General features: G+C 34.7%; 2 protein-coding genes across 2 annotated transcripts; one reads left to right on the forward strand and one right to left on the reverse strand.

Annotated features, from left to right (window-relative positions):
* The first annotated feature begins 5194 nt into the window (after positions 1-5194).
* On the forward strand, positions 5195-8760 carry LOC111782057 (isocitrate dehydrogenase [NAD] catalytic subunit 5, mitochondrial). Its single transcript, XM_023662832.2, has 7 exons — positions 5195-5435; positions 5851-6171; positions 6250-6411; positions 6504-6578; positions 6847-6956; positions 7034-7106; positions 8211-8760. Exons 1-7 carry the CDS (start codon positions 5250-5252, stop codon positions 8400-8402), a joined length of 1119 nt encoding a protein of 372 aa, XP_023518600.2. The 5' UTR covers positions 5195-5249; the 3' UTR covers positions 8403-8760.
* A 1708-nt stretch (positions 8761-10468) lies between these two features.
* LOC111781652 (auxin-induced protein 15A-like) lies at positions 10469-11103 on the reverse strand. The gene has a single exon (XM_023662339.2). It carries the CDS (start codon positions 10989-10991, stop codon positions 10644-10646), a length of 348 nt encoding a protein of 115 aa, XP_023518107.1. The 5' UTR covers positions 10992-11103; the 3' UTR covers positions 10469-10643.
* Positions 11104-11373: the final 270 nt, after the last annotated feature.

Genomic DNA, 11373 nt, shown 5'->3' on the forward strand with positions numbered 1-11373 from the left:
GAAAAATAGAGAGTTAATTCATTAAGAAAACAATTATATATTAATTCAAACATGAAATTAAATGATAATGATATTGAGAACGATTGGGTTGGTTTTGAATTTAATCACGGATGCTTTATTACAACTTCAAAGACTTTCTTCTTCAAAGACTTTCTTTAAATATTAAGGAAGTCTATACAACTTTAAAATAATAATAATAATAACTAATAAATAAATAAATAATAATTAAAAAAAGTCATTCCTCCCTCTTATTTAATCTCTCACCATTCTTTTTCTAAAATAACAATGTTCACCTACTTATTTAATCTCTCACTACTCCTTTCTCACCCCTCTTTTTTTCTTTAATCCCTCTCCATTCCTAATAACATTTTCCACATACTCATTTAATCTCTCGTTTTTTCCTTTAATCTCTCCACATACTCATACTCTTAATAACACTGTCCATGTACTCATTTAATCTCTCACTATAACTCTGTTACATTTATCAGTACTTTCTTCCACTTCTTTATTTTTAATATCTCACTCCTCATTTCCTAAAATAACTCTGTCATACTTTCTTGGCCCCTCTTTTTTTTAATATCTCACAACTCATTTCCTAAAATAACTCTGTCATCCTTCACCACTCCTTCCTAACATAACTCTTCCAACACTTAACAATATTCAGTTTAATCTCTCACCACTCCTTTTCTAAACAAGTACTTCTTCCTCTCTTAAAATAATCTACAACATCAGTCCTTTTTTTCCTTAAAATAACTATGCCACCTTTTGAAATAAATATATCAACACTTATCAGTATTTTCTTCTCCCTTAAATATGTCACACACCTTTAAATTATGCCAACACTTTCTTTCTCCCCTCAATTCTCCAAGTACTTCCTTCTCTCTTAAAATAATCTGCAACACGTATCAGTCCTTCCTTCTCTTCTCCTTAAAATAACTCCGTCACTTCTTTCTTGAAATAACTATGTCAACACTTATGAGTATTTTCTTCTCCCCTACCCAACACACAACACTTATGAGTATTTTCTTCTCCCCTACCCAACACACTTCAAAATATGTCTTTTAAAATATGCCCAACACTTTCTTCTCCTTACAATAACTCTGTCACTTGAGTACTTTCTTCTCCCCTCAAATAATTCTGACAAGTACTTCTTTCTCTCTTAAAATAATATGCAACACTTATCAGTCAATTCTTCTCCTTAAAATAACTCTACCACTTCTTTCTTGAAATAACTATATCAACACTTATCAGTATTTTCTTCTCTCCTAAGATATGCCCAACACACTTCAAAATATGTAACACTTTCATCTCCTTAAAATAACTCTGTCACTTCTTGAGTACTTTGTTCTCCCCTCAACTAATTCTGCCAATTTCTCTTAAAATAATCTGCAACACTTATCAGTCCTTTCTTCTTCTTAAAATAACTCTGTCACTTCTTTCTTGAAATAACTATGTCAACACTTATCAGTATTTTCTTTTCCCCTAAAATATGCCAACACACTTTAAAATATGCTTTTAAAATATGACCAACAGTTTCTTCTCCTTCAAATAACTTTGACACCTCTTCTTGAAATAACTATATAACACTTATCAGTATTTTCTTCTCCCCTAAAATCCCCTAAAATATGCCCAACACACTTTAAAATATGCCCTTTAAAATATGACTAACAGTTCCTTCTCCTCCTTCAAATAACTTTGACACTTCTTCTTGAAATAACTATATCAACACAGTATTTTCTTCTCCCCTAAAATATGCCCAACACACTTTAAAATATGCCCTCCAAAATATGACCAACAATTTCTTCTCCTTCAAATAACTTTGACACTTCTTCTTGAAATAACTATATCAACACTTATCAGTATTTTCTTCTCCCCTAAACTATGCCCAACACACTTTAAAATATGTCATTTAAAATATGACTAACAGTTCCTTCTCCTTCAAATAACTTTGACACTTCTTGAAATAACTATATCAACAGTATTTTCTCTCCCCTAAAATATGCCATTTAAAATATGCCCAACACTTTCTTCTCCTTAAAATAACTCTGCCACATCTTTCTTGAAATAACTATGTCAATACTTAACCGTATTTTCTTCTCCCCTAAAATATGTCCAATACACTTTAAATTATGCCCTTTAAAATATGCAACACTTTCTTCTCCTTAAAATAACTCTGCCACTTCTTTCTTGAAATAACTATGTCAACAGTATTTTCTACTCCTTAAAATAACTCTCCCCTAAACTAGGAGGGAGGGGAGATGGTGAATATAATTAAAAGAAAGAAACAACAATAAGACAACAAAAGAGACAAGATTGTAAATATAATTAAAATGATGAAGAAAAAAAAAGAAGAAGGAAACACATTAAGAGAAAAGAAAATATATAAAAGATGTTAAAAGGTATCAAAGACTGTCAAGAAAATAGAACAAAAAATGTTGAAGAGTATTGGTTTGTACGAAAATAATACTATAACAAATATATATATATATATATATACTTATATATATATATATATATATATATATATATATATATATATATAAAAGTATTTCACACAAAAACTCTAACGTCTAGTCGATTCGAATTAAAATGAATGGTTGTTTTAAGTAGTCATCCAAAAAACAATTCATTATTTTTTATTTTTTATTTTTTGCGAAATCACCTCCTTTCTACCGTTTACTTCATTACCTGACTCGTTTAAAGATTCATCCACTATAATCCTATTTGTATAATATCTATTATATCCATATATAATAAATATTATATATTTATATATAATTTATATAAAAAGTGGGAACTTCTATTTAGGAACTTTTAGTTTGAATAAAGAAAGAGAAGACGACTACTTTAACTAAGATATATAAAAAAGCCTATTTGACAATGTTTACATGAAAGTTACCAAATTCTCAAACTCTAGCTTGGACACAAACTCTAGCGGGACCAATGTATATTAGAGAAACAATTTTGTAGAAGTTCAAACTTGAAACTGGTGTCATTGGCTCACATAGGTTAACTTGGGGCAGAATCGAACTTCCATTAAGGATAACTTCATGACATCAGCCTAAGCTAATCAGGTAAATGGCCTTACTATCGACATGCCTCGTGATTCTGCACATGTCATATATATTTGATATGTGTGAATTGTTTATGGATCGATATACTTATGATATGTATATGTTATAACATGTAAATTGTATGATAATACTTATAGTATGATGTGTTCAATGATATGTTTGAGATAGCATACGATTAGGATGCACTAAACGTAATGTAATGATAGGAGTAAGATATGTTCATGAAATGTTAAAGTTAAATTACGTATCAAAGTGCTATTGACATGAGAGATTAATAAAAACAATATGATCACATTCGATTGTAAGATAATATGATTAGGTTATGGGTAGAAAGTAATAAGATTATAATAGATTGATAGAACGATAGCGTTAAGGATACGTTCCTATAACAATATGACTAAAGTACGTTCATGTAACGATATGATTGTGATAGATATAAGAATGTTAAGAGTATAATAAGATATGACCACAAAGGGTTTACTATCTATCTATTTATATATGTTTATATATATGTTGTGATATGATATGAAAATAATATGAAATATGTTATGGTACAAAATATGTGATAAGTTGACATGTTTATGATATGATATATTGTGATGCAATATGTTACGGTATGATATGTATATGATGAAGATTGTTTATGTCTAAAAGCATGGAATATTATGATATGATATATTTATGTAATTTGAATGATATAATGTGATTGACATGCAAAACGATAGACTAGTATGAAATACAACTTGACGTATGCATGAAAGATATGATAAATTAATAAACGACATGTGAAATGATATGTACGGAATGCTAGCGGGATCATATTAAATGATAATAAAAATGAGAAAATGTTGGGACCTCATGTATCACTGTGTGCATGCATTAGGAGATATCATTTACTCTTCACTATAATACGGACGTGTACATTACGAGACAGGAAAACGATCATTATGTTTATCATAAGGCTGCGATGACCAAGCAGGAAAACGATCATTCATTATGCTTATCATAATGCTGCGATGACCAAGCAGAAAAACGATCATTCATTATGCTTATCATATTGTGATGACCAAGCAGGAAGACGATCATTCATTATGCTTATCATAATGCTGTAACAACCAAACGATCATTCATTATGTTTATCATAATGTTGCGACGACCAGACAAGAAGACGATCATTATATTTATCATAATGTTACGACGATAAAAAACGATCATTATCTTTTCTTTTTTTTTTTTCGTAAGATGCAAGTGTGAAAAGGAAAAATCCAAGAACCGTACGTCTTAAAAGACTAAAAAATTAAGTAACGGGTTAGACAAAAAATCACAAATTAGAGAACTTTCTAAAAAATAGACTAAAAATTTTTAACTAATAACAAAAAAAATATATATATATAAATTTCGTGGAGATTTTAAGATTATAACTTATTGATCTTCAAACTAGAGAGTATTCATAAATTTTGAAAGTCCAAATAGGTGTAGTAGAAATACACGAGATAAAATCAAATCTTACCAAATGATATGGACATACTAGAAAGTTGAAAATCATCTCCCACTAATCTTCAAGCTCTAGAACGCTCATATTATTTGAGACCAGTTGTACACGAGTTTGGTAAAGCATTCACCTGTCGGTTGTACATCGACCTGTCGGGAAACTCTAAACTCTCCCGCAAGCTTCTTAGGTCGTGGGGCCTTGCTTGTTCGGTTTTGGCTTATTCTTTTCAACTTATAATTAATTAGAAGTATGATTTCTTCAAAACTTAGAGTACTCAAAACTTGAGAAGCATTCACTGATGGGCCCTTATGACAAGCCCATCTAACTAGCCCAATAGCCCATTGAAGTAGCCCATATAACAAGTCCATCTAACTAGCCCAATAGCCCATTGAAGTAGCCCATATAACAAGTCCATCTAACTAGCCCAATAGCCCATTGAAGTAGCCCATATAACAAGTCCATCTAACTAGCCCAATAGCCCATTGAAGTAGCCCATATAACAAGTCCATCTAACTAGCCCAATAGCCCATCTTCAGCTTTTGTGTTCATGCGGCCCTTTTGTGTTTTGTTTTCGCTTGTTTTAGTATTAATTTTTTTTCTGAAATTAAATTTATATATTTAACAAAACATGTTTGGTTAAGACATATTCTCCGTGATTTTTCTTCTATTCTTCGTCGTCAATCATGGCATCGCACCTGCTGAGACGCACCCTCGGAAGCCGCTCGGGTCAGATCTTCTCCCTTTCCTCCAACCTTACCTCTGCTTCTCCCCTCCCATTTAGGGCTTTCTCTTCTGCTGCTTCTCCGATCCGAGCCACTCTCTTCCCAGGCGATGGTATTGGTCCCGAAATTGCGGATTCCGTCAAACAGGTATTGTCTTTTCTCCATGATCGCAGTTATGTTTCAGTACGATAATTCGATCGTGTTTTGTACCTATAGTGGCAGTTTCCCTGCCAATTACTCGAGATAATTGATCTGAATTTCTTATTTTAACGTTTATTCGTGTAGTGTTTCGGGGTATTTGTGTGTTCAATTTTGTGGTAATTTGTTTCTTTGGATCATGTCGTTGGTTTTTGTGTTTCTGTTGTGAGATGGTGATTCTAGAGTGCTGCCGTTTCGTTCTCTCTTTGTTAAATGCACTTGAAAATCGCAACTCATTTTTTGTACATAATAAGAGGAAAAGTCCTTGCGTCAATAATTTTATGAACATGAATGGGCAAGATACTTCTGGTTGTAAGTGATATTTATGGTGTTGTATGCTGAATTTCATTATTCTTCTATTCAGGTATTCACAACTGCTGAAGTGCCAATTGAATGGGAAGAACACTACGTCGGGGACCAAATTGATCCCCGAACTCAAAGTTTTCTTACATGGGAAAGCTTAGAATCAGTGAGGCGTAATGGTGTGGGCTTGAAAGGACCCATGGCCACACCTATTGGAAAAGGGCATCGTTCTTTGAACCTTACCTTAAGGAAGGAACTTAATTTATATGCTAATGTAAGGCCTTGCTACAGCCTGCCTGGTTATAAAACTCGATATGACAATGTAGACCTAATCACTATCCGTGAGAACACAGAGGGGGAGTACAGTGGACTTGAACATCAAGTAAGTATCTAAGATTTCGATCGATGTAGTAGAAAACTATTTCAGTGTGATTTATGCGTACTGATTCTTGAACGTTAGGTGGTGAGAGGTGTGGTTGAAAGCCTTAAGATCATTACCCGTCAAGCAAGTTTAAGAGTGGCGGAATATGCTTTTCACTACGCCAAGGCTCATGGGAGGGAGAGAGTCTCTGCGATACACAAAGCCAATATTATGCAGAAAACTGATGGTCTTTTTCTTAAGGTTTGACTAAGTTAGATTATTAACTGTCCTCTCATCTTCATTTTTCACCCAGGTTTCCTCATCTGAAGTTTTATTTGTGTCTTCACTTTCAGTGTTGCCGTGAAGTTGCAGAGAAGTATCCTGAGATAAAGTATGAGGAAGTTGTCATTGATAATTGCTGTATGATGGTATGTATTAATTTTATTTTAAGAATCATAGCAATAGCACCCATGAGAAAATTAATTCTGCATTAAAGATGATGTGGAGATCTGGGAGGGTCAATTTAGAATTCCCAGTGGATTCTTTAGAATATATTACTGATCATTACTTGATTTGATGTCAAACTTGGGGATCATCAAAGGGTTTCTGTAGAACTTCAGTGAAATGGGTTTGACTTTTGTAATGCAAGTGTAAATAAGGTGGTAATGATCTTCATTGTGTATCGACTTTGTGCAGCTTGTGAAGAATCCATCACTATTTGATGTGTTGGTTATGCCAAATCTTTATGGTGACATTATCAGTGATCTCTGTGCTGGGCTGATTGGAGGATTGGGCTTAACGCCAAGGTATTCATGCCTCGTTTTCATTTCTATTGGTGAGTGAGTTACAGATCATCTGACATCCAAAAAATTATATTATACAGCTGCAATATTGGTGAGGGAGGTATTGCTCTTGCTGAGGCTGTGCATGGTTCAGCGCCAGATATTGCTGGAAAGGTTAGGTTTCATAACTCCAATATCATAAATTTCCATGACTGCATTTTCATTCATTTCTTTGGTTTTGTCAGATATCTCTCCTATAGTGCCTCATATTTAGTTTTATGAGCTTTGCTGTGTTTTCTTACACTAACCAACTCATATTTAGTCATAAATTTTTTCTAGAACTTCAATTAGAACCACAGGGTTTAGCGGTGTCTATTTTGCTCCTTCTATCAATAATCTTGACAAGTGATAACATGCCAACCTTGGAGACCTATGTGAGTAATAGATGGCCTTTTTGACATCAAAATGTTTGATACTATTGGCTATCATAGATTAAAAGATTTAGAGTCATCATAAGTCGCACATTTTCAAATATTATTATCATCTTGAAGTGGAGAGATGATTAAGAAAAAGTGGGTAGAAAAATGAAGTGCAGAGAGGGAGTAGCAAGAGAAAATGTTACTTATTATGTATTTATCATTTTGTAAATCAAAAAAGGTTTCTGGGAAGAAGCCCCGTTTTAGGAGAGAAAATGCTAATCTCTCACAAACTTCTTTTAGAAGAATAGAAACAAAAACCCACATAGTATAAAACAAGTCAGTTTTCATGAAACAGAGAAAAAAATAAAATAAAAAGGTATAGAAAAGAGTGGATGAAGAGTGAATTCTTTTCTTTTTAGCACAGTTTTTTATTTTTTGAATACCAATATACCCTTGATAGGTAGCCCTTTATATCTCAGAATTAGGTATAAATTCCCTTCATATCTGAGGAGCACGTGTAGTGTTCCTAGAAAGAACAAAATTACCAGAAACCATGTTGAACAAAATGACTAAAGAGGTAGCCTCTACAGGACATCACATATTTGCTTTGTCATGTAACTTCAAAATAAATCCTGTTCTAAATTTCTTCTTATCTTTGAAAAAAATTTAATGAACCCGATTAGCTCGAAGGAGTTTTCGTACGGTTTTGCGAAAGCACAACCTGTATAACCTAATTGCTGATGTTGAATATATCTTTTGCAAACACACAGTAAACACAATTGTATGGAACTCAATAAATTTAGAATGCTTTGTTGGAAAGTTTATTTTCATACATCTGAAAGCCGTGAAACTTCCCCAGAATTTGGCCAATCCAACTGCATTGCTTTTAAGTTCTGTCACGATGCTTCGGCATTTGAAGCTCCATGACAAAGCTGATCGGATCCAAGACGCTGTCCTCAAAACCATTGCAGAAGGGAAGTACCGAACAGCCGACCTCGGAGGCTCATCATCAACTTCTGAGTTCACCAATGCAATTTGTGACCATCTTTGAGGAATGTTTTTCAGGAACCTTTCTGGCTTCCTTCATATCTTTTCATAGTTTCTCTGAAGAGTAATAAGTTCAGATCATATTGATGACTCTGAGGTAGCTTATCCCAAGGGTGCTACTACTCTATTTAACTATTGATCGTTTGCTGGCCATCCAAGGGAAAACTGAGATGGCCCTGTTCATGTAATCAGCCATACATTGTCAGATGATTGAGATCTGTTAAAATTTATTTCTACGAAACACGGTTTCCTTTTCCTTCCCATTTTTGTAGTTTATAAAAGACAAAAAAGAATAATTTTATTGACGTTGAAGTTGTGCCACAATTGTGTATGGCATGCAATAAATTTAGAATGATTTTATATATATATATATTTAGTAGTTGCTTTGTCATAATATTGTCGAGCTAAGTTTTATAGCAATCTTGGATTAAGAGAAGTTAACTATGGTCATGTTGACAAGTGGCAATTGACATCTATTTTTTAGGACATACTATGGTTTTTAAGCAAGTATTCACTTTGTTGCAATATTTATGTGTTAAATCGTCTCCCAATTGTGCTCAGACACACCTAAAAAACTTATTTCTTTATAATTATATATTTGGTCGTAAACAATAATATAGTCAACTAACGCAACCATATAAAAGAAGTCAACTCATAGGTTGATTCTTGATAAGCATGTCCAAGAATGTCCAAGTGAGCTGCAGAGCTGCAAAGACAGATGGCATTTTGATGCACGTGGTGGCATCACAAAACATTAGTGGGACTTAATAGTTGTCGTTCGACAAAGTGTTTTAAGCATACTTTGACTCAATGAAGGTTCAAGCTCATCTTGGTGAAGTCCCAAATCAATATAGAATCATGGGAGCTCTGTTTCTTAAACCAAAAATTATGAAATGAGATTCGACGTTACATTTCAAGAATCTTAGCTTATAGTAGAGACAAAGTCGAGTTTTAGAACTTAACCGAGAAAGGGAGGGTTCTAGTCCGGACTTCGGGAAATATATGTTCCCATGGCTTTCCAGTCAAGGTATGATGTTCTACCTTTCTGCTTGATGTAGAGATGCCCATTTACAGAGAAAGCTTATGATGGTAGATTGAAACAGCTACCATTGTAGTTGACCTCTCGGCTGTGTGTAATGGTGCGATCTCAGGCTGTATTTGTAAGCTCTACTGACCATGCGTTTATTTCCCACAAATACTAATTGTTTGGAAAAGTGTGTGAAGCCTTACAATTGGAGGGGTTGTAGCTTGACACAAAACCATGGCTGAGCCAACTACTAGGCTGTTTCCTTATTTGAGATAATGCACTGGAATGTCAACCACCATTGAGGATTTTGTACGTGGAGTTGCTTCACTGGCAATATGGCTGACTTTTAGGAGCCTGAGTGCAACACTTTTCTTAGGAGCGAACTTTGCAAATTTGCGACACTCCCCTCCAACACCGAGTGAGTCAAGTTAATTCGGATTCGCTCGCCTACGACTAGACAACATATGCTCAAACCTCTGGCCCCGTGTTGAGAAGAAGGTTTTAGAAAATGGGGCAGAGAAATTTTCGAAAGAGAGCTCGAAAGCAAGATTGAAAGAAGGTTTTGAAAGCAATATTATAGGCTATAAGCGAGAAAGGAAACACAACAGCTTAGATAGCATATAACTCCGGGTAGGAAAAATTGACGATTAGCTGCATCCCTCTAGTCATTTTGAGGCGATTTGGGTTTGGCAAACCTAAACATAAAATACAATGGTAAGATAATACAACATGAAATTAAATAAAGGGTTTGGCTTGGCAAGGGTATGCGGCCATAGACTGTGAGATCCCACATCGGTTGGAGAGGAGAACGAAGCATTCCTTATAAGGGTGTGAAAACCTTTCCCTAGAAGACGCGTTTGAAAATCGTGAGACCAAGGATCAAAGCGGACAATATTTGTTAGTCGTAAGCGTGAGCTGTTACATGAACGAGCATGACCGTAACACTATGGTACGTGCGAAATGTGGCGAGATCTATTGCTAGGAAATTGAGCCAACAGTCAGTAGTCATGAAAGATCATTAGATCCCCAAGTGGTAAGGAATTCACAAGCTCTTAATCAAGTTACATTAGTATACAACAAATCATGGCTACATACATATCAGCATTCTCAAAGAGGATTCAAAGCTTCCAAAATAAATCAAATTCGACAGCAACCTATCTTCAAACACAGAGAGGGACTTGTCGGTTATACGACGAGCTAGCTCGTTAGCACGGCGAGCTAGCACGACGAGCTAGCACGGTGGACAACACTAAGGAAAAGGTTCTCATCACAAGGAATGCAGAGTTTTGAGTTAGCAGTGAAATCAAACTCATCTTGTGCTTGATCCAGCAATGCCTTGAACAAAGGGTGATTCAAAAGACTGATTTTGATCACAAATCTTCTGTAATTCTCACCCACATAAACAACCAAGTGACCCTTTGGGACATCTCGTGGAATGAAGCAATCCTGGTGCAAAGGAGACCACAGAACCCATTGGCAACAGTGCTCGCAGGGTGTACAAGGCACCACTTTGCTCCCTAGCTTCCTCCATTTGTTTGCACATGCTCTTATAAACTTCCCCTTCATCTTTAGCTACTGAATCTGAGAGGAAGAGATGTAGAAAGAAAGTATGGCATTAAAGAGATACTGAAAGGTATATATAAGAGTGGATGGAGAAGAGTATTAAATGGTTGACATGATAGATATAACTATGAAGTGGGCTTAGTTTATGTATGCCATTTTCTCTTTCACAGTGCCCCTTTGCCGTGCTGTACTACCTTACTTCATTATATTATTGCATCTCTAAATTATACGAATTGTACGAACATTTATGGCATAGTTTTGAGATGGAAGTATTTATATTCATAAATGGGGAAGAGAATCATGAAATCTAACCGTCTAAGTCCACCGTCGGTAGATATTATCTCTATAGAGAATGCTTTATTTTACTCTCCAACCAATGTAGAAT

This window comes from Cucurbita pepo, chromosome 19 (genome assembly GCF_057944985.1).
Source record: "Cucurbita pepo subsp. pepo isolate OVF chromosome 19, ASM5794498v1, whole genome shotgun sequence".
In the NCBI taxonomy this organism is placed as follows: domain Eukaryota; kingdom Viridiplantae; phylum Streptophyta; class Magnoliopsida; order Cucurbitales; family Cucurbitaceae; genus Cucurbita; species Cucurbita pepo.

Bases quoted from the DNA above. Each gene is read 5' to 3' on its own strand.
- LOC111782057 (XM_023662832.2), top strand. From the start codon at position 5,250: ATGGCATCGCACCTGCTGAGACGCACCCTCGGAAGCCGCTCGGGTCAG. The intron at 5,436-5,850 runs GTATTGTCTTTT...TCTTCTATTCAG, and splicing joins TTGCGGATTCCGTCAAACAG to GTATTCACAACTGCTGAAGT. The intron at 6,172-6,249 runs GTAAGTATCTAA...CTTGAACGTTAG, and splicing joins ACAGTGGACTTGAACATCAA to GTGGTGAGAGGTGTGGTTGA.
- LOC111781652 (XM_023662339.2), bottom strand. From the start codon at position 10,991: ATGAAGGGGAAGTTTATAAGAGCATGTGCAAACAAATGGAGGAAGCTA.